Source organism: Giraffa tippelskirchi, chromosome 11, assembly GCF_054371585.1.
Source record: "Giraffa tippelskirchi isolate mGirTip1 chromosome 11, T2T-mGirTip1v1.2.pri, whole genome shotgun sequence".
In the NCBI taxonomy this organism is placed as follows: domain Eukaryota; kingdom Metazoa; phylum Chordata; class Mammalia; order Artiodactyla; family Giraffidae; genus Giraffa; species Giraffa tippelskirchi.
This window is the reverse complement of record NC_137285.1, coordinates 104,513,515-104,540,518: the sequence shown is the minus strand read 5'-3', so window position 1 is coordinate 104,540,518 and position 27,004 is coordinate 104,513,515. Positions and strand designations below refer to the sequence as shown.

The following is a 27,004-nucleotide window of genomic DNA, read 5'->3' as shown; positions in this document are numbered from 1 at the left end:
TTCAGGAAAACACACCTTCAGACACATACCTTTCTAATTTGGTTCTGGGACTCCAAGTAACTGTTCTTCCCTAGGGCCTTTCACATCCACCACCACCCCCAGAGCTGCCTCTGTAGAACCCCTACCTCAGAAGCACTGGGCTCTAACCAGCACTGGGCTCTAACCAGCACTGAGTACGGTTGTGGTCGGGTGCTCTGTCTCCCTGGTGAGCTCCACTTGTCCATTCCAGAGTGTCCTACTGCCCACTGCTGGCCTATGCCTGGGATGTCTATGGAGGTGGTAAGATGTTCCAAGAGGAAATGGAGAAGTTACACCAAAGGTGGGGTGAGGGGGAGGGAGGCAGGGAACAAGAGGACAGTTAAAAACAAAACAAACCCGTCACTAAAAGGGAAACAAGCCTAATTATTCTGCTCCACTTCTGGGCAGCAGTATCTCCTCATTAGTTAATACCACCAAACATAAGGAAGAAGAAATGAGTAACGGCCCACACATTTCTTTTATTACCAAAAACAATTGTTATGTACAAACTCAGTGCCTCCAATCCCATCCCTGAGGATAACCATGAAAGTCCTTGGGGCTATAACAGGAACCATTCAGAGGGAAATGCCTTGGCTGGTTTTGAGGAAAGGGCCCTTAGGAGGGATCAGTCACTTGGTATCCCTGGGCCCAAGGACCCCTACAGATAGGAATGGATGTGAGTTGACTATGGATTTTCATCTCTGTTCTAGCATGTCTAGGGGATTAGGGTTTTAAGCCTGACACTTGCCCCCTCTACAGGAACACACACACAACTAGGGTGCCCCCCTCAAAGAATCAAAACTCTTCAAGATCACCAAAGAATGTGGACTGGCAGAAAAAGGATGTCCCTCAGCCCGCCGAGTGACGCAAGCCGGCTCCAGAGTGGATCACGCTGCTCTCAGCAGCACTCCTAAAGGCATCCGTTGAGAAGGGCTGCCCACTAGGGGCGCTGCCACCAACCTGGCTCAGACTCCAGGACCTGGAGGTAGCAAGGGTTAGGGCTTGCAGCCTTCACACCATCCGGACTTCTGGCTCCTCAGCCACTCCCTGAAGCTCTTCCATGATGCCCCCCAAGGGGGGCTCAGAGGCCGGTGGGGGCTCTCCCGGGGCTTCGAACAGCACGTAATAGATGACCTCCCGCTCGCCCTGGGCGTTGGTCTGGTTCACCACGTGGATGATAGGGCTGGACGTGTCCTGAGAGGCTGGGAGGGCTGTGCCCTCACTGCCCCCACCTTCCTCTTCCGCCTCCTCCTGGGGTCCTGGCTCCCCTGGCACTGTTTCCAGAATGATGTCCTGCAGGCTGCTCTCATTCAGGGATGCTCCCAGGCCCGATCCCTCTTGTGGCTGCCGCAGCAGTTGCTGGGTCAGCTCTACGCTCTCATAGCGAACCAGCTGCAGCCGCATGTAGCCGTCCTCATGCTCTTTGTACCTGGTGAAGGAGGAGCATGGAGGGTATAGCAAGCAGGGGCGGGGAGCGCGGCGGGGACAGAGAGCAGACACAGTCTGGAGACTGGCGAGGTAAGGGACAATAGGAGGGAAGGAAGAAGCCCTGGGATTCTAAGTGATGGGTGTTAAAGACAAAAAAAAAAGTCTTTATTATAGAATATTTAGAAGAAAAGGCAAGAAGGCTCATTACTCAGAAAGGAAAGGGAGGGACGTCCCTGGTGGTCCAGTGGTTAAGAACCTACCTTCCAATGCAGGGGATGGGGGTTCAATCCCTGGTGGGGGAACCAAGATCCCATATGCCACAGGGCAACTAAGCCCATGTGCCTCAACTAGAGAGCCCACATGTTGCAACTAGAGAGAAGCCTGCACTTCTCTCTAGAAGCCTTCACAGTAGGGCTGCAATGAAGATCATGTGTGCTGTAACGAACACCCGATGCAGCCAATAAATAAATTTTTTTTAAAAAAAAATTGGAACGGGAAGGGAGGGAAGAGAGAGGAACTGTCTGTGTTGGATAGTAGGGCTGTCAAAGGATTTATGAGAAGGCCATGAAGCTACTGATTAGGACCCTTGGGTTCACACTCTGGGCTCAGGTTCTGGCTGCAGGGCTTTTGGGATCATTTATTGGGTTTGGTATTGTTCCTTGGATTCAAAAATTAGAAAAATATTATTTGCCCCTCCAATATTTTGGAGGTTCCTTGAGCCTAAATGGAGATAGTGGACATCAGAGAACCATCAAATTCAAGGTTTTTAAATTGCTGAAAAGTATGAAGCAAAAATGGGGAAATCTGGGTAGGGGGGGAGGTTGAGAGACATACCGAAAGCGGGGGTGCCCTGAGGGCCACTTGAACTGGTGCTTCTTGCGAAGGTGCACAGTGAGGTTGTTGCCCCTTGTGAAGCATTTGTCACACACGTGGCATCTGTACCTTGGCTCTGAGTCTCCCTGGTGGGGAGGGGAGAGTAAGACCAGCTTCCCCCCTTCCCAGGCGCCCCCCACACTTCTGCCGGCCCCTCCCTACCATCAGTTCCACTCACTTCATGCACTTTTCGGTAATGCGACTTGATAGAGTAGAGCGACCGGGCACTAAAGGTGCAGTTCTCAAAATCACAACTGTAGGCTGGCTCCTTGCTATGGGTATCTAGGTGCTTCCGGAGGTCTATCAGATTCTTGCAGCTGCCAAGAAAGGTCAGGAGGGATCAGAAAGCATGGGGGATCCTGGAACCGAAGTTTTGTGATTTCCCATCCCGTTTCCTCTTACCTGTAGTCGCAACAGTCACATTTAAAAGGACGGGCCTCGCTGTGGCGAAAGCGCATGTGGTTTCGGAGGGAGGATGGCAGTGGGCAGGTCATGTCACACAGAGGGCACTTGTAGTGGTTCACTGAGGAGCAGAGAGGAGGCTGTGACTGGAAAGCTAGCAGAAGCTTGCAGGGCAGGCCAGGAGGATGGGGGTGGCCGGCTACTCACCATGGTTACGCATGTGGTCCCGCAGCAGCCGCTCTGTGGCAAATCTCTTGGAACAGTGAGAGCACTGGAAGTGCTGCTCTGCAGTGGGTCGGGCAGAAGACAGGTGGAGCATTGGGGGTGGCAGAGAGGAGGAGAGCATGCTGGGAGAGGGGAACCCCCCAGGCAGAGGGAACACCCAAGAAGAGGGGAGCTTACAGAACTATGGATGGACCTAGTATCGTGGAAAGAGCGTGGGACTTGGAGTGGAGAACCTGAATTAGAATTCTGGCTTGCCCACTTACTAGCAGTGTGACCTCAGGTAAGTGATTTAACCTGAGCCTCAGTTTTCTCATCTGCAAAAACAGAGGATAAGAAACCTACCTCACAGGGCTGCTGTGAGGATTCACTGAGGTAAGAGCCGTGGCATAGAGTAAGCATGGAGTGACAACATCCAACGAGTCCCCATCAGCAGAGACTGTGGCAGGTGACTGAGCCCTCAAGATAGATATAGCTAAGCTGCAGATACCTTCAGGGGGCCCCTCTCCTGAGAACGTGCCCCCAGCCACCACCCCAAGTAGGAGAGCCTGCACCTATGCCCCTTATTCTTCAATTGCTTACGATCCAACGAGGACTGGCGACGGATATGATCTAAGAACTTGGTGTTGTTGGCGAACATGCCCCCACAGGTGGGACAGGCCACCACCTTCTCCTGGGTATGGCTGCGGAGGTGCTCTCGAAGCTTAAAGCGGTCCTTGAAGGTACAGGTACAGCCTGGGAAGGAAGGCCTGGTCAGGTCCAGCCACAAACCCCCAGAGTAGGGTCTGGTACCCCCAAGTCTCTCCAGCCAGCAGCCAACCCTGCCCTGCAGGACTGGTCCTACCCCTAGCTTCCCTGGTCCCTTAGCAACCCCAAAGTTTCTTTAGAAGCCAGAAATTAAGGAGTGGCCCTACCTTTCCAGCCACAGAGCACCACATTGTTGTCCTTGCCGACTACCTGGTATTCACAACACAGGCTGTGCGCTTCCACGTGCCGGTAGAACCACTCAGGATTGTCGAAGGAGTTCTGTGCCAGGAGCAACTTGGGGTAAGGACTGAGGATGGGTGGAGAGACTCCTACTCCTAGGTGTCCAGAGGGGGGCTTCTTGGTTCTCTCCCAAATTAATTGGTGGGGATAGGAAAGTTTGAGCAAGGGGCTACCAAGAAATGAAGGAAGGCTACTAGCAGGAACTTCAGGAATACAGCGTATCCCAGAAAGGATTAAGGAGTCTTGAGTTAAGATCCCCAACCCCTCTCTATCCCTACTCCTGGCTCTGCCTGCTGACCTCACAGTGCTCCCACAGACACAGGAAGTGGTCGGGGATGTCAGGGATGAGGTTGCGGCTCTGGAAGTCCAGGATGCAGGGGCTGAGGTCAGCCTGGCTCTGCAGGGCCTGCAGTCCCCACTGTTTCAGCTTGGTGTGGTAGCAGTGGAAGTAGACATGGCGGATGAGATCAGCAGAATTGTCCGGAGAACAGAAGCCACACTCCCGCCACAAGCAGGAGAATTCTTCCTCTGCAAAAAGGCGTTTAGAGGGAAGCAACTGATAACTTTCCAAAGCTCTCCTTCCACTTAGCAGCAAGGGACCAGGCTGGGATGACCTGGTATACCAGGAGTTCATTTAGCAAATGCTAGCATTTAATGACTACTAATTATGTGCCAGGCACTGGGAATACAACAACGAGTACAAAAAGAGTCGCAGTCCTTGCCCTTGCACAGCTTTCAGTGAGGAAGAAAAACACATCAAAATAATCACATGCGTAAATATAAAACTGCAACCAGGTGGAGAAGAAGCGTGGTCTAGGCAGGGAGACAGTGTGTGCACAGCCCAGTGCCAGTGACTCAGACACAGCAGGTGTGGCTGGCATTTGCTACTGTGACTTGGGAGTTTCTGCTGTTCCCTGAGGAACCTGGGATGCCTCCCACTCCTTCCTGTCAAACCCAAGGTCTTTCTTTCCCCCATATTCTGCCCAAGATCAGCCTTCCCTAGGAAGTGCTAAGCGCTAAGTCGCTTCAGTCGTGTCCGACTCTGTGCGACCCCATAGACGGCAGCCCACCAGGCTCCCCCGTCGCTGGGATTCTCCAGGCAAGAACACTGGAGTGGGTTGCCATTTCCTTCTCCAATGCATGAAAGTGAAAAGGGAAAGTGAAGTTGCTCAGTCATGTCTGACTCTTAGCGACCCCACGGACTGCAGCCTACCAGGCTCCTCTGTCCATGGGATTTTCCAGGCAAGAGTACTGGAGTGGGGTGCCATTGCCTTCTCCGGTCCCTAGGAAGGCCTATCAGCTATTCCAGTCTACTTCCTATCTCTCTAAGCACCAAATTTTCAGTGCTCTATAGAGGTTTACTTGTTTTGAAAAGTAGGTATTTTTGTTTTTTATTACTTTTTTCTTGTTTTATTTTTGAAAAGTAGGTATTTTTTAAAATATAATAATCACCTAATTTCCCTTCTGTATAAATATTACTTGACTTTTGAAGCAAATTAGCTATAGGTTACAGTCAATAGACTCAGAACGGAATTTAAGGTGGGGGAAGGAGAGCTGTCTCTATATCTTCTGTAGAAAAGTTTTCTTCAAACTGTGTTGTGACCCATTAGTGGGTAGTGAAATCAATTTAGGGGATTGCAAATCACAATTTCTTTTTAATTAAAGACAATAAAATAGAACAATTCAGAGAGAATTTCATCAAGGCAAGTATTGTTTTTAGTATTTCTCAACTTCTGTATACAGGGTTGTAACATAAAATGCATTCCTAACTGGTGGTCACAGTAAAAAATAAATAAATAAATAAAAACACTGCCAGAGAGTGAAAAAAGCAGACTGCCAACAGCTTGTACAATATGATCCTTTTTAAAAAATAAAATCCTATCTATCTATTTATATATATACATGAAGAGACGGGTCAAAAAGAATGTTCACTAAAGTATTGTCAGTTAATTGACTTTTAATGGCAAGAGGAAAGGTTCATTCCACATATCCTTGCTGAATGAGTTTTCCAGAATGAGTCTACAATGTTTTTATAAACAAATAAAAAAAGCACAGTTAGGAAAATAAACCACCACTCTCACTGGCTGCCTTCTCTCTCTGTGGCAAGGAGAGTCAGATTTTCCACCATCCCTTGAGCTCTTTCCCCTTCCTGTGTCCTGCTTCCTTACCAAGCAGGTCCTCCTCCTCCTCTTCGTCCTCCCCGGAGCCCTGCAGGTGCTGCTGCAGGTGCTGAGTGACGTGCTCGCAGAACTCCTCCATGGCCGAGCACACAAAGGAACAGGACCCCCACTCACACTGCAGCCCCAGGTTCTCCTTCCGGGGAACTTTCCCAGGAGGCGGCATGGCCTTCACCCTAGAGGAGGAAGAAATCGGCACCTGTAAAGATTCCACCCAAGTGCTGCTGGGGGTTAACACAGGACAGCCAGCCAGCCTAGAGCCAGGAGATGTTTTTCAGTGACCCGTGAGAAACGCTGTGCTTTTTCAGTAAGGACAGAGTAGCAGTTCTTCACACCACTGCAAGCCGTCTGGTGTTCTTGGGAACAGAGAATACAAACTGACACTATTGAGCGTGTGCCAGGCTCTGAGCTAAGAACTTGAACAGACACTTTTTCAAGGCGCTTCAGAGAAACCCATCAATAAGGAATTACTCCTACAGGAGGCAGAACAATGCTCAGGTTCAAAAGATGGCTTAGAAGAACGACCCAGAGCTCAGATTCAGACTCCTCTGTCCACCACCTACTTAGTCGTGTGACCTTGGCCAAGTAAGCTTAACCCTTCTATTCCTGAACACCCATCTTCAGAATGGGGATAACAAACCCTTCTGCTTTTAATCTGCTATACGCCAAGCACCTACTAAGCACATTGTGTCATCTAATTACCAACACCATCCTATAAGGGAAGTACTGTTTTTAATTTCATTTGTAGATAAGGGCATAAAACCCGGATAGGCTAACTGGTTTGTTCAGGATCACACACCAGTGGTAGGGTCAGGTCAGGCTGACTCCAAAGTCCACATTTTTCCTATGCACACAGATGAGCCTAGAAGCTCCTTATTTCTCACTGGATCACATCGTAAGTACTCCATCAGACTTAGGAAGTGCCACAAATACTCCTTTTGCCTAACCTATCTGGTGCTTTACTTCGCCACTGCCCTAATAGCTTCTGAACAAAAATGTCAATTCTATTTCACATAAGAGGCAGTAGTCTGTTCAGTTTATAGTGGGTGTACACAGTGTTAAGCACACTTAGGCGGGTAATAAACATTTGTTGAAGAAAGCTGAATAAAAAAACGAAAGGTTCTCAACCTTTAATATGCACACAAATGCAGAGGTTTCCAGCTCCTGCCCTAGAGATTCAGATTTGGGAAGGCTGGGGTTAAGCCTAGAAATCTGCCCTTTAACTCAGCAGCCCAGTTGTGATGGGGCCTCCAGAAGCAGAGTCTGAGGAACAACAAAAGGATAGTTTCCCTCATTAAAACAAAACACAGAATGACAGGTGACAATGCAAACAAAAATCTCTAGGGGAAGAAAAGACACTAAGAGGCCCTGACTCTGTCCCCTGAGCATCACCTCCTTGAGGATTCTCACCAACTCTCACTGTGGTACCCAGGAACGGAGTGGGGTATCGCTCCTTCTGGCCTTCCAGAAAGAGGTGGGAACTCTGAAAAAGAACTTTACTACACAATGAAAGGAGAAACCCCCAGAAAATACAAAATGCATAAAATCTTTCATACTTACAAGTATAAGAACCTACTATATCTAACTGGTTACCAAAGGAACCCCTCTCCTTTTTTTGTCCATACCTCATGGCATGTGGGATCTTGGTTCTCTGACCAGGGACCAAACTGGTAACCCCTGCCTTGGAAGCATGGAGTCTTATTCACTGGACAACCAGGGAAGTACCAGAAACCCCTCTTTAGGGAAGCCTTAAGGAAATGGCAACCTATTCCAGTATTCTTGCCTGGAAAATTCCACAGACAGAGGAGCCTGGAGAGCTACAGTCCATGGGGTCACAAAGAGTCAGACACGACTAAGCATGCACGCAAGCATAGGCCAAGCACTGTTCTAAGTGTCTTATATTTATAAAAACTCATTAGTACAACAATCCTATTGAAGTAGGCAGCCTGATTATCCCTCTTTACAGATGAGGAAATGGCCCAGATAGGTTAAGTAATTTACCCAAGATCACAAAGCTAGGAAGTGATGGAAACAGAATTCAAAGCCAGGAAGCATGGCTCTGGTTTCCTCCTCCATCTGCCTGTCTTACCTTTTTATGTTTGAGTCCCTCCTCACCAAAGAGGTCATATCCATATACACAATAACCAAAGCATGCTTTATTGAGTACCTATTTTGTAAGTTTCCTCCAATAAGCTGTGGGCTCCTAGAAAGCCTGGTCTGTGCTCTCTCTTCAGTTCTAACTGCAGAGCCAACACACACCTACTATGAGTTCTTTTAATGTTCAAGTAAATCTATAACATTATTTTACTTTTGGACAAATCACCTAGCTTCTCTGAACCTGTTTCCTTCAAGGTAAAACAGGATATTAATATCACAGCAGTGGATGATGGATTCGACTGATATGATTAGAAAGCTCCAACATTTACTGGCCCTGTGATCTTAGGCAAGTTACTTAAGCCCAGGTTTCCCATGTATTATTAGCACGGGAATAATCATGCCTGTTTCACTGAATTGATTTATGGATTAAAACACATAATGGATATTAAAATGCTTAGCCTAACTCAACAAGTGTTGGCTCTTCGTATTCTTGCTTCTAAGAATTAGATGATCTAAACACGAATGCTACAAAAAGATCAACAAAAGGAAAACCCGGATTCCTAACCCTTCCTTTCATAGGGAATCATAGTAAGAAGCAACGAACAAATACTTGAGTATAAATTGCAATGCAAGGCACCGAGAATGAACCCTGAATGGTATTCAAGAAAAGAGGGACCAAGGCCCAGAACCTTCTAAGGACTCACAATTTGGCCGAAGAGATAAGATTCTGACGTGTTTAAACAACGACCAAAACAAAGCGCCCGGTGAGGGGAGCTGGACAGGGAGAAACCGCAGCGACAGGCGACGCAGTAAAGGTTGCCCTTAGCGGTAGGGACCGGGCCCCTGGAACACAGGTAGAATTCGGAGACAAGGAAGGAGACCATTCGGGCGGGGAAACCTCCCCCTCTCTGCCCCGCTGGCTTCCTTCCCTCTAAGGCGTGGCGGCGATCTCACTTCAGCTTCAACGAAGCCCCAGACTAGAAAGCAAGTCGGGATTGGGGGCTGGGGGCTCTGAAGGCGCCAGGCAGAACAGCGTGGCCGAGAAGCAAGAGAGCGCCTCGCCGAAACGACCGGAGAAGTGCCTGGCTTCGGCAGCCGGCCCAAAACACAGACCGATGCTGCCCCGCCATCCTCGGCATCCCCTGCTTACCTCCCGTCAGTCAGCTCCCGGGTCTCTCCAGCTCCCCTCCCACCTCGCACCGTCTCCGGGAGGGCGCTTGAGTGACGGCCAACGACAGCCAATCGTCGCTCTCGAACCCCTCTAACAGCCAATCGCCGCTGCGACTGACGGAACCCGTGAGCGACCAAAACACGGAAGGGGCGGGAGTGAGCGGCAGCGGGCCGCGCGGGAAGGTAGCGCTGTGGACGCCGCAGGTCTGCAGGCGAAGTGCAGGCGGGCAACCCTAGGGCCCGAATTTCCTCGACTGCGCAGGCTCGGAGCACGGCACCCACTGGGCATGCGCAGAGCTCGGGCTGTGAGCCGAGAGGGGTCTCCCTCCTTTTGTAGGTTACAGCTCCAGCTGGCCGCGTGGGCGTTGAGATGAGAGGAAGAGGCGGAGGAAAAGGCGTCGGAGGCTCGGTGCCCAGAATAACGAACCCGCTCGGCCCAAACTAGGGGTCCTTCACTTTCTTAATCTTCCTGTTTCTTAAACATCAGTATTCCTTATGCCATCTTCTTTTCCTCCCACAACCGTGCCTCCTTTGTTACCAGTCTCAGTGAACGACTCCTGAAACCTGGCAGTCATGTCTGATTCCTCCCTCACATGTCACATCCATTCCATTGCCAAGTCCTATAAATTCTGCCCCCTTAACACAGGATCTCTCAAGTTCTCCCCCCCACACACACACACCCTTTCTTGAGCTTCGCAGTCCCATCTCTTGACCATTAGCGACGTCCATCCCGGATGTCTACTGACCCAACTGGTTCCCTGCGGGCACTCCTGCTTCCCTCCAAACCATTCTCGACAGAGCTCTCAAAGTGGTCTTTGCAGAGAGCAAATCTGATCAAACCACCACGCTGCTTTAAACGCTCAAACCCCCAAAGCCCTAAACCATATTGAAGCTCTCTTGGACCTTCAGCATCTGGGTCCTGCACACTTCTCTCCATCGTATCTTGAGGGCTTCTCGACCTCACTCTGCTCCCCAGCTCCGCATTTCTTTCCGCTTCCCCACCACACCTAGCCGCCTTTCCTGTGCTGCCTTGTACTTACTGTTTCCTCTGCCTGGAACAATCTTCTGAAACTGACTGGAACTGATTGCTACTCATTCTTCTGGTCTCAAAGAAGATGCTTTTTTCCCCTGGAAATCTTCCCGGACATCCCTTTTCTGTGTTTCCCTATTACAGCTCTATCACACTTCCCAGGTGGCGCTACTGGTAAAGAATCCTCCTGCCAATGTAGGAGAGGCAAGAGAGGAGGGTTGAATCCCTGGATGGAGAAGATCCCCTGGAGGAGGAAGTGGCAACACACTCCAGTATTCTTGCCTGGAAAAATTCCCTGGACAGAGGAGCCTGGCAGGCTACAGTTCATGGGGCCACAAAGAGTCAGACATGACTGAGCACACATTGTATTGTATTTGCCTGTTTAACTTGTCTGCATTCTGCACTGACTCACTCAGTTCAGTGAGGGAGGACAGGGAGTGTGTGTGTGTGTGTGTGCCTTTTTATAACCCCATTGCTTAGCCTAGTAACTGAAACTCAGTAAGCATCCGAGACATATTTGTTTAAAAATTATGTACCTTAGTAAAGTTCGTTAGGACTGATATTATGTTGTATTTTCTAGCCTAAATATAAGCCTATATAGTTTACAAAAGCAGAAAACCCATTAAATATTCAATATAAATAAAATGAACTTAAAGATGCCATAAAAATAGCAGTCACAAGAAAATCAGAAATTTGTGCATGAAATTTTTTACTAACAGTGATTAAATTTTGTCCCTATTTTAAAATAAGGGTTTTAAAATATAATTCGAGTAACAAAAATGTTTTATCAACTTTATCCATTCAAAAGCACATAGCTTTAGTAATACTTCACAAATTGCCAACCATATTTTAATTCAGAATTAAACCACCATAGATGGCTCTTAGCTTTAACTTAGCAATTCCTGAAGAAAAATTCATTCACAGAGCTGTGTAGACTCAAAACAATTTTTACAGAGAAAAAATTTCAGAATATCTCTGAAATGCACACGTTTCCAAAATTTGAGATAGTGCTTTGCTGTCTAGCGTAGTTTACTTCCATCTCAATCTGCTTCTCTTGAAAACAGGCCACAATTTTGGCTGGATATTCAAGACACATCCTGAGATTTGTTCTTTAAAAGCTGCCACAAAACCTTGAAGAATTCGTACTCACCAAAAACTCTGGATCTCTCCTGAAAATAGAAAATGGATAAGCTGAATTATGTTTTGTGCTTCTTCTGCATTCATTTTTTAAATCTCTATTTTTGAAAAGTGATGAGACTCTTCTTCACTGCAAAATAGGTGATTGCACTGGGCAGCTCAGCACTGGAAACTGAGTAAACTTTCCAGTCATCAACAACTCAGTCCACAGGTCCAGTAGGAACCTAAATACCTGCCCTCTCATCAAAAAAAATTTCTCGTGAAATTCTGAGTTCAGTGTGTTGGCTATCTTGTCATGTTAGTAAACAAACTGCTCCTCTGTGAACCACTAAGAGTTTCATTTCTTAGATCAAGGGAAGGAGCTTGATAAATCTCTTTGAGTTTTGATGACTAGAATTTGGCATATCTCTCATACAAATTGGGCTTCCCTGGTAGCTCAGCTGGTAAAGAATCTGCCTGAAATGCAGGAAACCCTGGTTTGATTCCTGGGTCGGGAAGATCCACTGGAGAGGGATAGGCTACCCACTCCAGTATTCTGGGGCTTTCCTGGTGGCTCAGCTGGTAAAGAATCCGCCTGCAATGGGGGAAATTTGGGTTTGATCCCTGGGTTGGAAAGATCCCCTGAAGAAGAGAACGGCTACACACGCCAGTATTTTGGCCTGGAAAATTCCATAGACTGTGTAGTCCAGTCACTCAGTTCAGTTGCTCAGTCCTGTCCAACTCTTTGCAACCCCATGGACTGCTGCACACGAGCCTTCCCTGTCCATCACCAACTCCCGGAGCTTGCTCAAACTCATGTCCATCGAGTTGGTGATGCCATCCAACCATCTCATCCTCTGTCATCTCCTCTCCTCCTGCCTTCAATCTTTCCCAGCATCAGGGTCTTTTCCAATGAGTCAGTTCTTCACAGCAGGTGGCCAAAGTGTTGGAGTTTCAGTTTCAGCATCAGTCCTTCCAATGAATATTCAGGACTGATTTCCTTCAGGATTGATTGGTTGGATCTCCTTGCAGTCCAAGGGACTCTCAAGAGTCTTCTCCAACACCACAGTTCAAAAGCATCAATTCTTCCATGCTCAGCTTTCTTTATAGTCCAACTCTCACATCCATACATGACTCCTGGAAAATCCACAGCTTTGACTAGATGGACCTTTATTGGCAAAGTAATGTCTCTGCTTTTTAATATGCTGTCTAGGTTGGTCACAGCTTTTCTTCCAAGGAGCAAGTGTGTTTTATTTCATGGCTGAAGGCACCATATGCAGTTATGTTGGAGCCCAAGAAAATAAAGTATAGTATAGTCCACGGCGTCACAAAGAGATGGACACGACTGAGCAACTTTCACTTTCACTCTGTACATGTGAACCAAATATCCATATTCTGCTACCCTTTCAAAATGTTCCGTATTCTGTGGCTAGTATGGACAGGAACATGGGGGAATATTAAGAACTCCAAGCTGACTCCCCAAAGGCAGGTACCCTAAAGCCTCTGTGATACAGGTTAGTCAGAATGTCAAGGCTGGAGTGACCTGGAAGATTATCTCGGCCACCCTTCATTTTAGAGATGAGGAAGTTGAGGTACAGAAAGGAGAAGTGGACTTCTCAAGGTCACTTGCAGAGTCTGTGGTACACACAGGTTTTCTGTCCCTGGTTCAGTGCTCTGTCTGACACCCTGCAGCAGCTTATCTCCTTCAAGGCCTGAGTAAGGTCTAGGAGAACAGGAACCAGGATCCTCGAATTTGCAAGTATCCATAATCCCCTGAAACTTGCCCACATTTAGGAGTAGAAGACTTTTTATTACGAAGAAACCCTTACGAGACTTCCCCCTTCCAATCTGTCTCTTCTGAGGCAACAGCTCACCCTTATTCAGTGCTGACTGTATGTCAGCCGAGTTCTAAGCACTTTATGCATTTACTTCTCACCCACAACCAAACGATAGCTACTATTATCACAGTCCCCACTCTACAGGTGAGAAAACTGAGGCAATCTGAGGTTACAAAATTTGCCCGAGGTCTCACAGATAATTATGTGTGGAACTGGGACACAGATCCAGGCTAGATCCAGAGGCTCTACTCCAGACTCTCCTATATTCTAGGAGGAGAAGCCTATTCAAGGAAGGGGAATGAAGATGTCCGGACTAGCCGTAGGGCTTTTTCTCTTCCTGATTGAAATTACCACTACAACTTGACCTTTCAAAGACACTGTGCTCCTATCCTCTCTCCACATGTCCCTCCCTCTCTGCAAGAACTTCACAGACCCAATGTATGTGTCACCTACCCCACCTGGGTCCCTGTCTCTGATCCTCCCACTCGATTGGCACCACGGCCTCCCTACCCATTTGCCTTTCAAAGGATGACCATTTATTCAGTTTATAAACTCCAGTTTGACTTTAATAAATTAAATTCCAAGCCATCACACAGCAATGGACATCATCATCTCCCACTATACAGAGGGGCAACCCTGCTCTTGCTCCATCATCACACAGTCTGTAAATAAAACTCCTAAAACCATCTCTCTGGGGAAGGCTTCCCAGCATGCTCCTGGCTCCCTCCTTCCAACAGAGCCACTGCTCACAGAGAAGGCATCAAGTACAAAAATGGTAATAAAGGGAGAGGGAGGGATGAGGAGCAGAACGGGAGGCAGGGAGTGGGGAGTACCTGCCCCCCATCCCGGGCACCGGCCCGGCATTCTATGAGCTGCCAGTGTCCTCAGAGGCAGACACTGGTGCTGGTCAGGGTGGGGACCTGAGGGAGGTGTGGGAGCCCCATCCCAAAGGGAATTGCCAACCCTCCTGGGACAGGAGAGAAGGGTCACCTGGGAGAGATGCCCTCTATCAACTGTTCACTGAGGGTCCGGGACCACACGTATAAATAGAAAAAGAATAAATAAGGGAGGAAGGATCATCTGAGGAGCTGAGCACCCTGGGACTCCTCTGAGGGGGTGGGTGTCAACAGCAGGCAAAGGGGTCTGAGCAATGCCCACAGGTGTCAGGACAGAGCCTCCTCTTGCTCCCAGCCACCCATTCCCTCTTCTATGTCCTTGGCAATGGGTGTCTACTTCTCACACGCTTCCCGTTTCAAGTACCCTTCCAGCTGGCCCCACAGCCCAAAGTGGACAGGGCTTCCTGGAACTCAGGGGGCTTCCCTGGCCCAGGCTGTTGGGAATCCAGGGAGGGGAATGGAAGGGAACGTGGGGAAAGGACTGAGAGGACTCTGGCTCTCTCCTAGCTCAGAGGGTGAACAGGGCCCTCAGAGCTGAGGGCTGGGGTTGCCATTGGCCTTGGGTTTAGATTTGAAGGAAAAGCGCTTGATAAGACGTCGAGAAAAGCTGCCAGCCTTCTTTCGGACGCTGGGTGTGGTCGCCGTGTTGGAGAGGTCATCGTGTGATTGGCTCAGACCAGCTTCCTTCTGACGTGGCCTCCTGCGGAAGATGAGCTTCGTGCCGCTGCGCAGGAAGCTCACTGTGGGGGGAGAGAGGGGAGGCTGAAGGGCGAGGTGGGGAGCAGAGTGTGGAAGAGCATGAAGGGGTCCAAGGCATGGAACAGAAAAAACATGCCATCCCTCCTTCCTGCGAAAAACATGGCGGCGCTCGTGGGGTTCTGTGTGCACTCCTGAGGAGGAATGTCCCCGGACTGGCTACTCTGTGAGGACAGATTGACAGTTGGGCCTCATTACTATAGAAAGAAAAAAGCTGAGCAGGGGTGTTCCTAAAAGCCTATAAAATCAGGAAGGGACAAAATGGGTTGACCTTGACTTGTTGACTAGATTCCAGGATGTGAGCGAGGAGTGGTGTGTCTGGAAAACTTTAAAGGGGTAAATTCAAGACCAGTATAATGAGAAAGGTGCTTACACAGCAGGCTTTGGACTTAGGACCCTCATTATCCCAAGAAGTGATGCAGGCTTAAATCATAAATAGTTAAAGACATAAATCATAAATAGTTCAAATAGTTAAAGATGCACTGGCAGAGGGAGGAGGATATTTGGGGCAAGTCCTACAACCTTATAAATTAGAAATACCACAGGTATGCACCGACTGTGTCATTGCTACAGGGACACTCCTAGGGTTGGCCTAGGGAAGGATTTCTTACAGCAGAGAGAGTACAGAATGAAAGGAAAGGGGGAAGAAAAGAATAAGGGAAGGAAGATATGAAGACAATCTAAGGAAGATAATCTAAGGAATAATCTTCTAAGATAATCTTCCTTAGATCCAGGAAGAGAGAAAAACAGAAGTTTTTTGAAAAAGGGAAATACTTTTGCATCTCTTCTTATTACCCACGCCTGTTAGATCCAACCCAAGACCCAAGGCAGCAAGTCCCCAGTATCTACTCTGGCGTGGCTGAAACAGGCTGGGAACTCTGATGATCCCTTGGAGGAGGAAGGAGGAGACTGGCCTGAGGCTCCCATGTCCCCTAGTGTCCAGTGTGACTCAGGTGATGAAACTGGGCATCAAAGAGGGGTGGGGGTGGGGGCTTCCCTGGTGGCACAATGGTTAAGAATTCACCTGCCAATGCAAGGGACATGAGTTCGATCCCTGGTCCAGGAAGATTCCACATGCCTTGGAGCAACTAAGCCTGTGGACCACAACCACTGAGCCGGAGCTCTAGCGCCTGGGAGCCACAGCTACTGAAGCCTGCACACCTAGAGCCTGTGCTCCACAGTAAGAGAAGCCAATGCAATGAGAAGGCCACACACTGCAACAAGGAGTAGCCTCCACTCCCTGAAACTAGAGAAAGCCCGCGCAGCAACCAAGACCCAGCATAACCCCACAATAAATAAGTACATTATTTTAAAAAGGAGGGACTGCCAACATCACCCCACCTTTGTGATCCTTGAGACTGCGGGTTTCCAGGGCACCAGTAGACCCTGTTTCCGATTCAACATCATCCACGGAGGGCCTCTCAGAAATGTCCGAACGTGTTGTCTCATCTGCTTCCTGGACACTCGTGGGACTGGAGAGGGCATCTAGGGGTCCTGGGGACATGGCTGGGGGGTCTGAGGGAGGTGAGGAGGGACCTCCGCTGGGCCCTGCATCATCCTGTATTGAGGCGTCCAAGGATGCCGCATAGCCCAGGGACAGTGCCAACTCATCCTGAGCGATGGGCACCTGGCAGGAAGGACAAGTTTTACTGGGCAACAGTGACCCATGAGGGTTTTCTCCTGAGCCCACCTCCTTTCCCCGGAGCCCTGTTACCTTGGAAACACCCGAGATGATAAGTGTGCTACGCTTGGTGGGTGTCTTCTTGGCTGCCCGCCCACTGGGTTCAGTCAGCTGGCGAATTGCTGTCTCTGCTACAGGGTCCAGGCCATTGGAAAGGTGGCTCTCCCCTGCTGGATGATGGATACAGAAGACAGGCAACTTGACTCCTCCCCAGCTCCTTCTTGGACTTGAACTCCTGTGCCCCACCCAAAGTGGTTTTTGACTCTGGGACTCCATTGTCAACCACCACTCACACTTCCCAATTCCCTACTCACGGCTGCTGCTGTGGGACGTGCTGCCGGGGCCACCACTCTCACTCAGCACAGTCGTTGTCTTCTCGGTCACCTCCACCTTGGACGGGGAGCGGGAGGGGGAGTCTGGTGGGTGGGGGAGGGTCAGTGAGCTGGGAGGTGCTTTAGAGTGGCCCCCACCCACTACTGTCTTTATTGAGAGACAGACTTTGGCTGACTCAGAGGACAGGGGTGACTAAGGCATGATCAATCACAGGGGTGACTAAGAAGATGCTATGGGGACAAAAAGGTACCACAGGAACCAATAGGAGTGTGAGAAAGTGCCAAGGGGCCCACCAAGGGCATGAAAATACTGAGAGTGTGCAGAGATGGCATAGGGGTCCAGTGGAAGTAGGGGAAATGCCATGGGACCCGTAGAGCTGGGAGAAATGTCATGGAGAGTCCCTGGGAGCAGGAGAATTGCCGCTGAGGTCACTGGGTTTGTTGGAGGGTCCCACGGGCTGCTAGAGGTTGAGGGGTGAGGGAGGGGCAATTGGGCAGTTGGGGCTGGGAAAAGGGAAGAAGACAGACGTGTGAAAAGACAGAGGGGAAGTTGGGGAGGTGGAAGTATGAGTACTGTCATGGGGGCTGGTAGGTCCAGGCTTAAAGGGGAGAGGGCTAGTTAGGGAAATGGACAGATGTAGGGAAAGTTTAGGGCTTCCCTGGTGGCTCAACAGTAAAGCATCTGCCAGCAATGCGGGAGACCCGGGTTCTATCCCTGGGTCAGGAAGATCCCCTAGAGAAGGAAATGGCAACCCACTCCAGTATTCTTGCATGGAAGATTCCATGGACCGAGGGGCCTGGTAGGCTACAGTCCATGGGGTGGCAAAGAGTCGGACACGACTGAGCAACTTCACCTTCACTGTCACTTTCAAGGGAAAGTTTGAGAGAGACATAGGTGATATGGAAGATGTGGTCAGAAAACAGGGAGAGTTGGAATTAGGGCTTTCTTTGCCCTCTCCCTGTCTTGCCACAGATCTGCAGTCCAGGGCCCCTGGTTAGAGCTGGGCTCCCAGGCTCCTCCTCTTTACCTAATTTGCCATCTACCCGGGGCCGGGACTGGACAGTGGTGACTGTGGTGACAATGGTGCCATCTGGCATGATGGTCCGGTCCAGCTCAATCTTCTTGGTAGGTGTGATGCTAGGGCGTGGAGTCGAGGGGGTGGAAGTGCTCAGGTTTCGGGGGGAACCCTCCTCATACTGAAGCTGCCAAGCGGGGAAGAGGAAAGAGGCAGGGCCTCAGGACTGGCCTTCCCCCGGGTCTTCCCATCTCCCCCCAGGGGCAGCTTCTCACCTCTATTGCCATGGTGGCTGCCTGCCCCAGGGCTTTCCCGGGCCCAGGGGTGAGTGGGCACACCTGTCTTCGGGACAGTGGTCTGGAAGGGGAGGCCACAGATAGCGTAGCCTGGCCCAAGAGTTCAGCTGGGGAAAGGGGTGGCACTGTGAGTTGGGTCCATGACCAGGCGGCCCCACTCAGCACCCACCCAGAGGTGCCCCTTCCTGCCCATACTCACTGTCTCCACAGCTGGTACTCCTCAGCACTTTGAGGATCAGCTCCCGGCTCTGGGGGCCCAGATCCCTGTGGCCAAGAAGAGGTGGGGCAGGGAGGGGGAAGATTAGCAAACTGAATCCACCCTTGAATTGATCACAAGCCAGAGGCAGAGAGTGTGTGCATGTGTGCTCAGTTGTGTTTGACTCTTTGCGACCCCATGGAGTATAGCCCACCAGGCTCCTCTGTCCATGGGATTTCCTAGGCAAGAAAACTGGAGTGAGTTGCCATTCCCTCCTCCAGGGGATCTTCGAGACGCAGGGATCAAACCTGCATCTCCTGCATTGGCAGGTGGATTCTTTACCACTGAGCCACCTGGGAAGCCCAGAGGCAGAGAGAGATGGATGTAAATAAGATGGAACAAGTGCTCCAATATGCTTCCAAATATAGACTCTTCCTTAGAAAATGGGATGGGGCTGAGCAGGGCCCATACTCCTCAGCTGGGCATTCAGATCTTCCAGGTTCCTGCCTTTCCAGTCTCTCTCTATGTTGAATCACCCTTTTTCTTTTACTCAAGTTGTTCCCTCTGCCATGATCCCTTGGTCTCTCACACTCTGTTGAAATCCTACTTTTGTTCAAAGGTGTGGTTTAAATGCCACTTCCTCCATGAAGCCTACTCTGATCTTTATTTTTGTGGAATTAAGCTCCCTCACCTAGGCATTCCCATGGCACTTTTTATAAACCTGGACTGGAGCACTTATACCATCTTCCTGACGTACATCTGTCTCTGCTTCGAGCCGGTGATCAATTCAGGGTTGAGGTAGGTGCATCTTGGTCATGTCTGTAGCCCTTGGGACTAGGCCAGGGCCAGGCATACAATAGAGGCTCACACCAAAAATTAACAGCTGAAAACAGCTGATTCATGTCAAGGCTCTGTTGGAAGGCCTTGATCTCAGTCCGCCCTGTGGGAGCAGGGGTGGGGGCTGGGGAGTCACTCCTTACAGTGCCAAGTCCTCGCTCCACTCCACCTCGGGCCCAGCCCTCATGGGCTTGGTCCACTTCTGTTGCATGGGGTTGTCGAGCTCAGCTACACAGCACAATTCTCCAGTGCCTGTGAGGAACCGGAAACATAAAAATGCTCATATCCGAGCTGAGAGGCCATTGAGTAGTAGAGAGGTCATACCCTGGGCAGAGGGGCCAGGAATGCCTGCAGCCACAGCCTTGGTAGCCTGCCAGAAGCTTCTGGCTCTCACCTTCCAGCTCACCTCCCAGGTGAGATGCTCGAAGCTGCCTTAGGAATAACCGGATAGGTCTAGGGATGGATGGCTGGGCCTGGGGCGCCATGGGTGGCTTCTCACTGGGAACCTAAGAGCAGGAGGAGGTAAAAAGAGATGCAAGAATCCCGACACAGTACACTGGAGACAACATGCACGCAAAGTATTTGCTTTGAGCGCCTACTTACCAGGCCCCCAGGAGCAGAGCAAGCCCTGAGGTTGACCATCATAGCTGGCTGGGTGCTGACTATGGCATCCTCAATCAGCTCCTCAATAGTAGAGAGCTCTACTTGCTCCTCACCTCTCTGCGGGGAGGGGAACAAGGAGGTGAGGCCCTCAGCTCTGCCTCCCCCTCCCTGTTCTGTCTCTTCTCTCCAGCCCTTCCCCCTTACCTCCCTGGCCTGCAGCTTGGGAAGCACCGTCAGGCTGAGATCTGGGCGATCAGTGAAGGCCCAGGATACAAGCAGGCCTTCGCCAGGGATTTCCTCCAGGTTGACTTCCAACTGGGGACAAGGGACAAAGGGACTGGGTTGACTTGCCCCACTCCTCCAACCCCCAGGACCCTCTCTTCCCAAATTCCATCTTAGAGAGGAACCAAACCGAAAAGGCAGAGGCAACTGAACCTCCAGCCCCCTGCCAAACTCAGTTTCCCACACCCCCTCCACCTGTGTTGGTGGCAGTGTCAGAGTGACGTGGTAGGTCTCCATGGAGACGGCAGCGGGGGACTGCTGGGTCACAGAGACTGGGAACATCACCTCCTCAGCAGAGAGCTGGCAGTGCAGCACCTGAGACAGCCAAGGCAAGGAGGGTTAGGCATGGAAGAAGGATGCTCAATTCAGCCCTGTCCTGTCCTGCCAGAGAGTGGGTCAGCAGACCCCTCTCCAGTTTCCCTTGGGAATCACCTTTTGGGGGTCCAAATCTTTTGCAACTCTTTTGTGACCCCCAAGGACTGTAACCCACTAGGCCCCTCTGTCCACGGGATTTCCCAAGCAAGAATACTAGAGTGGGTTGCCATTTCCTTCTCCCAGGGGATCGTCCCGACCCAGGAATCAAACCTGAGTCTCCTGCATTACAGGCATATTCTTTACCACTGAATCACCAGGGAAGCCCTTGGAGTAGTCACAAATCCATAAAAGAATGATAAAATTCAGACTCCTCCAGAAAAATGCAAATATGCACACAAGTATTACATTTTGCCTGTAACTTCAATGGGATTCTCCGACCTCCTGAAGCCAATTCTGGGATTCCTAAGGCATTCACAGACTTCAGGTTAGAACCCTCAGACTAAAGGGAACTCAAGATCAGCCTCCACCCCAGTCCTAAAGAAGATAGTACCCATCAGACCCTTACCATGGTGCGCTCTGATTGGTCTATGCAGGTCACATGACTGATGCTGGCTTTGGGTGGGAGTTGGGGCACCTCCTCAAAGGCAATTTGGATGGAGCTCTGGGGGAGTAATGTGGGCATAGGATCAGGTCTCTGGAGCTGCCCCCGCCGGGCTGACCTACTGCTGGCTAGGCCCTGGCACTGCAGAGGCCTCAGCTGCAGGTTGGCTTCTGGCCCCTCCTTGGCTCAGGGCTTTAGGACAGGAAGTGTTTCTTTTGAATCCCACTTTTCTTCAGGGGTCTACAGCTGTGAGGCAGACCTGGGGAGCTAGACCACCTCAGAGACCAGATCACCTTGAGCTGAAGACCCTAGATTCCTCCTTGAATGCCAGGAGTCTTCCTCCTCCCCCCACCTTCTTCCCTACCCCTGAAGAAAGGTGTGCATAGAAAAAAATAATAATAATAATAAAGGTGTTGGTGCCACCTATATATCCTAGCTAGGCGGGGAGAGGCACGGCTGACCCAAGGGTGAAAGCAGTAGGGCCACTTATTCAAGACAAGAACTAAGCCTTCTTCCAGCTAAATGGGATGTGGAGGCACAGGAGTATGACTCTACCCATATTCTTGGAGATGCAGACTAGCTCAGCATGGCCTTGGGGAACTTTATCAGAGGAACTGGGAAGAAAAGCAAGCTCAGAGGGCTCAGGGGCCAGGGACCTGGCTAATTCCTCAAGGCAGAGAGCAAGGTGGCATTAGGGAGCAGAAAGCTGCTTAGCTTAGGTGTTGTAAGAGCTTCCTAATTCTTCCACGGCAGTGGAAGCAAACTGCTGTAGCCCCATCCAGGGAGCAGGATGGGAAGAACTGAGGAGGGGGCACAGACTGAGCACAGACAGAAACAAATCCACAGGGCTCATTTGCCTGGCAAACCCGGGAAAGCCAACTTCTCTGCTACTGTAGCAGTCTTGTCCGAAGGTCAGGCCAAGGGAGATGGATGCTTAGAACCCCAATCTCCCCACCCCCTCCAAGGGAGGCTAATGTCCAGCTGAGTCAGCTGTCTTGGGGAGTCAGTTCTGACCGAGGGACAAGGTACAGGGAGAGCTGGGTAAAAGGCTGAGTTCATGGTGCAGACTGACAGATGCCATCTGGCTTTTTGGTCAGCTGGGTGAAGGAGGAAGAGCAATTTCTTGTGTGTCTACTTCTGTTTCCAGGCATCTGGGCAGCTAGTTGAGTGAAGCCCTCCAACTAGTGGTGGCTGGAAATGGAGAACCCTCTGACCAAGGCAGTTCATAGGCTGTGAAGGCCAAGATGAGAGGGGACCCCAAGACAAGGAGGTCTCCAATTCCCACTCCCATCTCAGTCTTATGACCATGCTCCTGCCCCACTTCCTGGGAGGCCAGCTGCTGGTGGTGCAATGGGAGGAAGTAAGCTGGGCTGGTTTGTGACTGACCCTTAAGGGACAGCTCTAGGCTCATATGCTGGGAGAGCCATGGATTGTCAATCTCCTTTCCACCTGAACACCTTTCCTTCCACACAGACATGGCAGGGAGCATGAAGAAGGATGTGTTAGACTGGAGCAGTGAAATTACTGAGGGATGGGGGGTGGATGGGATTCAGGCTTCTCAGGGACCTGCCTGGTCACACCAGGGATCTGGGGCATGAAGTGCTGACTGGGTGTGGTGGCAAGAGGACTAGGCAGATTGTTTCACAGGTGCACCTGTCTCTCTTCTACGCCTGCCAGCCCTCCTCTCCACCCGACTCCCTCCCCCCCACACACACAACCAGCACCCAGGCTAGGCGGAAGTGCCCTGGGGCACAGGGATTAGTGTTGCTATGAGAACAGCAAGTTGTGCACCAGTTTGGAGCCAGAGAGTACCTAGACCACAGAATAGAAAATTTGCGATATAGCTGGATTTCCACAACGCCCAGTCACACCTGCACCCTTCTCTCTGACCCCAGAGGGGAAGAGATGCCATGGGGTTCCTCAGTTGATCCCCACCCCCATAGGGTCCTCCTGGCCTGAACAATCCTTCCTCTTAAAAAAAAAAAAGGCAGAGTGGGGGGACCATCTAGGTCCTGTCCAACTCACCCCATCCCTGCAGGCCTGCTCGTTCAGCGCTCGCACCCAAGCCCGCTGCCAGTTCTCCCGGAAAGACTTGAAGGCGAAGAGAGATGACAGAAGGCCCCGGACGCCTGGCTCCTCGGGTGCGCCGGCCCGAGTCGCCCTTAGCTTCAGCAGCGAGCGCCACACGCCCAGCTCCCGCAAGGAGCCGGCGGGCTCGGCAGCGAAGGCGGGTCCCTGGCCCCGGCCCCTGCGGGCCCGCGCCAGCCACAAGCCCCGGGCATACTGCAGCAGCCAGCCCAACACCGTGAGCAGTGAGACGGCGAAGAGGATCAGCAGGGCTGTCCAGCCCACGTCCCGCTGCCCCCAGCCCGGATCCATGCTCCGCGCGGGCTCCGGTCCCGGTTCCAGCTCAGGCTCAGCCGCTGCCCCGGGGGAGCATGGCCCGGGCGGGCCGCGGGGCGGGGGCGGGCTCCCCCGGGGCTGGGCGCGCGGGATTGGGGGCTCTCCGGGGCTGGGTGCCCGGGACTAGTGGGTGCCACAGATCGAGGAGAGGAGGTTCCTGGGGGGTCGCGAAGCCGGGGTCCCTCTCTCCGTAGTCCGGGGCCCTCTTCGGTTGATCCGCCAGTGCGAACGGGGTTAGTTGCCGGCCAGCGCCCGACTCCTCCCACGGCGGGGGCCCCGACGGACCCGGGCGGAGACTGGTCTGCAGAGACGCTGTGGCTCACGGGCCGGCACCGGCTCCCGGAGGGCTGCGTGCGCAGAGCTGACACTGACAACACGACCGGTCCCCCGCCCCCACCCTGCCTTAAAGGAGCCGCACCCGCACGGGGAGGGGCTTAGGGAGCCGGGAACTCCAGCTCTGGAAGACGGTGGGAGGAGGAACGGAGCGGGGAGGAGGTTCCTGGGTGGGTAATAGGCGGGATCTTTAACTACCCCTCCCCATCCTGGAATCGGGGGTACTCCTGCTCCCCTGAGCTCAAGGTAAGAGTAAGCAAGAGTAACTGCATTCACCAGAGATGCCGCCTCTGCTTTCCCCTACGCTCCTTAGCTTTTCATAGTTTGGATGCCTGTGGGGTTAAAAAGCAGGTACCCCCTGTGGATAGCATCAACCCCTTATCCCAACACTCCCAGGTTCCGCAGCTTTTTGGTTCCTATGTCCTGGCCGAAGCTAGGCTCTGGGTGTGTAGCCGCAGAGCATCCCTCCTAGATAGAAATGCCTGGCAGAGGTCCAGGTGATACCCACCCGAGAGAGGTTGAGAACATGGAATATTGACCCCCCTCATCCACTCCCATCCTTTGGAGCCAGGACCAAGAGACACCCTATTAACCTCCTTGCTCGTGTGGGTTTGTTCTGGAGATACTTCCCAAGCCTCGGGCTGCTTCTGTTTTTAAAAATAATGTATTTCCATAGTAACAGCTTCTGCCTAAGGAGCACGTGTAGAGGGGGTGGTAATGAGAAGGGAGCTGGCAGTGCAGCACTGGACTATCAATAGATTCAGCCAGAGGACTGAAATATGTGATATCTCAGCACGCATCCAAAAATGATGTTATAGGTACATTCTGGCCTCAGAATCCATCCCTTTTCCTAGATGTAAGGTGATGGATTCCATTCCTATAGGACAGAGGCTTGTCATTGCTTTCTGGAGGCAGGGGAAGGAAAATTCTACAAAAGGATTCAGAGGTATCTCCATTTCCCAAGAGGCTCCTTTTCTCCACATACATATGGCAGGCCTTCCTTAGAGAGGTAAACAGGAAGGTGTTAAGTATCTCTCTCCCAAATCCAGTCATTAGTCTGAGCAATGAGCACATGGAAGTAAACAATATCCTCTTAAAGTGTGGGGTTGCAGAGCTAAGCAGAACCTGCCAGGTTAGCGACAGGGTGCCTGAGCCATGGGAGGTGTAAGGAAGCCTGGGGCATCCCCAGATTTCACTCTAAGGAATGGGGTGTGGGTGACCTTGCTGTGGCCCTGCCCACGCATCATCACTGGATCCCCCAAACTATAGGTTTCCCTTGTAGCTCAGTTGGTAAAGAACGTGCCTGCATTGCAGGAGACCCGAGTTCAATTCCTGGGTCGGGAAGATCCCCTCGAGAAGGAAATGGAAACCCATTCCAATATTCTTCCTTGGAGAATCCCATGGACAGAGTAGCCTGACGGGCTACAGTCGATCGGATCGCAAGAGTCAGACATGACTTAGCAACAAAACTACAAACTACAGAAGTCCTAGAGTGTGGATTTTAGGGGGCAAAAAGAGTGGAGACCCTGTCTTAACTCATCTCTCTTCCCTCATATTCAGTCAAGAAACTTTAATATAATGAAGTCAACTCCTTCAGGAAAACAATCATGTTTATATAAGGTTGTGTCCCTACAGTACTTAAAAGTTTCCCAAGCACAAATTCTTTGTAATTTTAAGAAGTCTAACAGAGGGACTTCCCTGGTGGTCCAGTGGCTAGGACTCTCTGTGCTCCCAATGCAGAGGGCCCGAGTTTGGTACCTGGTCAGAGAATTGGATCCCACGTGCCACAACTAGGAGTTTGCATGTCACAACAAAGATCAAAGGTCCTGCTTGACGTGTCTGGGACCCAGCACAGACAAATAATATAAAGGAGCCTAACAGAAAATATTCCAATATACATGTAAACACTGAGAATTTCTATACTGTTTCCATCTTTTGAAAATCTACTTGTATCATCCAAGTGGAATGGGAGATCTTGGGGCTTGCTGATAAAGAAGAGGCAGGAAGAAATGGAAAAAAGTAACTCAGCTGCCTGGAAAAAGCCACAGATATGGTCCTTTAAGTGTCATAGATCCAAACCCTCCAAAGCTGTCTCATAATGACTTGTTCAGCACTGTGAAACATTTCTAGGACAGTCTTTTCAGGCAGTCGGACTTAATAATGCATTGGCTTTGCTTACTGGAAGGCACTCAGGGCTCCCTAGCAGGAGATGTGCATCTCAGACCTTGCCTGCTCAGCCCAAGAAACCAGCTGAAACCATTGACAACCCACCTGATCCATGGATCCTAGGATGAGCATCAGCATATAGGCAGATGCTTTGAACTTGTATCAGGACAGGCACAAAATTTCAAGTGTATCCAATCATGTGTTTGTTTCCCCGTGTGAGTCTGATAATCAACTGGGCATTTACCACCATGGGAACAAAAATATTCCGATTATATAACAAGAATCCAAGTAACCATGTTCTGATAGTAACATGTATGCATGGACCATGAATCCCCAGTGTCTTGTTTTTGAACAAGTCCCCTACCCTCTTCCAGTGGGGGTTGTGCGGGAGGGCTAACGATCTCTGGAGAAGAAAGAGACAAAGGTTCCCAATGCCAAGATGGGAAGATTTATTAGGGTTGGCCTCCTAATAAAACAGGAAATAGATACAGACTATTCCTCAGACCTCCAGGGAGTCTCAGCCTGCTCCTGATCAACAAGATAACTGAATGCTGCCTCCTCTGGGGCTCTCACAAGCTCCTCCTTTCCACCTGCTCCTGGTGTCTCACTTAACCTGTTTGAAAGGTCCTTCCACTCTTGTCACATACTGAAATCTTTGGAGATATTACTCTTCCTCAAGGTCCTCTCACTTCTCCTGGTCACAACGAATTGTTCTCTCCTATCGCCCTCTGTACCTCTTTCGGGTGGAGACTCATTGTATGTGTTGATGCCTTCTATACAGATATCTGTGTGCTTAGCCCCAGGGGATACCCTGTGGAACAGAAAACACTTTGCCTCTAGGGAATTTCCAGTCTAAGAGGCACAGATGCACACTCATGCACCCATGTGCAGCTGCACACTCACACACAGAAAAACAATACCAGTGGGATAATA

At 50.7% G+C, this 27,004-nt stretch overlaps 2 protein-coding genes across 6 annotated transcripts; both read right to left on the bottom strand.

Annotated features, from left to right (window-relative positions):
- Window positions 1-477: 477 nt before the first annotated feature.
- On the bottom strand, window positions 478-10,599 carry HINFP (histone H4 transcription factor). 3 transcript variants are annotated; one of them, XM_081541259.1, is made up of 10 exons: window positions 10,415-10,599; window positions 6,099-6,283; window positions 4,229-4,458; window positions 3,858-3,969; window positions 3,526-3,678; window positions 2,929-3,006; window positions 2,722-2,842; window positions 2,498-2,636; window positions 2,281-2,405; window positions 478-1,447 (listed from the first exon to the last, which is right to left on the bottom strand). In XM_081541259.1, exons 1-10 carry the CDS (start codon window positions 10,468-10,470, stop codon window positions 1,030-1,032), a joined length of 1,617 nt encoding a protein of 538 aa, XP_081397385.1. In that variant the 5' UTR covers window positions 10,471-10,599; the 3' UTR covers window positions 478-1,029. The 3 variants fall into 3 exon arrangements, with proteins under 3 accessions (XP_081397385.1, XP_081397387.1, XP_081397386.1); XM_081541261.1 differs by lacking the exon at window positions 10,415-10,599 and adding an exon at window positions 8,909-9,383; XM_081541260.1 differs by lacking the exon at window positions 10,415-10,599 and adding an exon at window positions 9,355-9,383.
- Window positions 10,600-13,902: 3,303 nt separating this feature from the next.
- C2CD2L (C2CD2 like) lies at window positions 13,903-23,920 on the bottom strand. Of its 3 annotated transcripts, none has more exons than XM_081541242.1 (14): window positions 23,195-23,920; window positions 21,134-21,229; window positions 20,449-20,568; window positions 20,176-20,286; window positions 19,972-20,088; window positions 19,763-19,874; window positions 19,512-19,620; window positions 18,535-18,599; window positions 18,315-18,442; window positions 18,052-18,226; window positions 17,006-17,107; window positions 16,725-16,861; window positions 16,352-16,637; window positions 13,903-14,994 (listed from the first exon to the last, which is right to left on the bottom strand). In XM_081541242.1, the coding sequence occupies exons 1-14, from the start codon at window positions 23,546-23,548 to the stop codon at window positions 14,783-14,785; spliced, it is 2,124 nt and encodes a 707-aa protein (XP_081397368.1). In that variant the 5' UTR covers window positions 23,549-23,920; the 3' UTR covers window positions 13,903-14,782. The 3 variants fall into 3 exon arrangements, with proteins under 3 accessions (XP_081397368.1, XP_081397369.1, XP_081397370.1); XM_081541243.1 differs by having other exon boundaries at window positions 16,725-16,858; XM_081541244.1 differs by lacking the exon at window positions 20,176-20,286 and having other exon boundaries at window positions 16,725-16,858.
- Window positions 23,921-27,004: the final 3,084 nt, after the last annotated feature.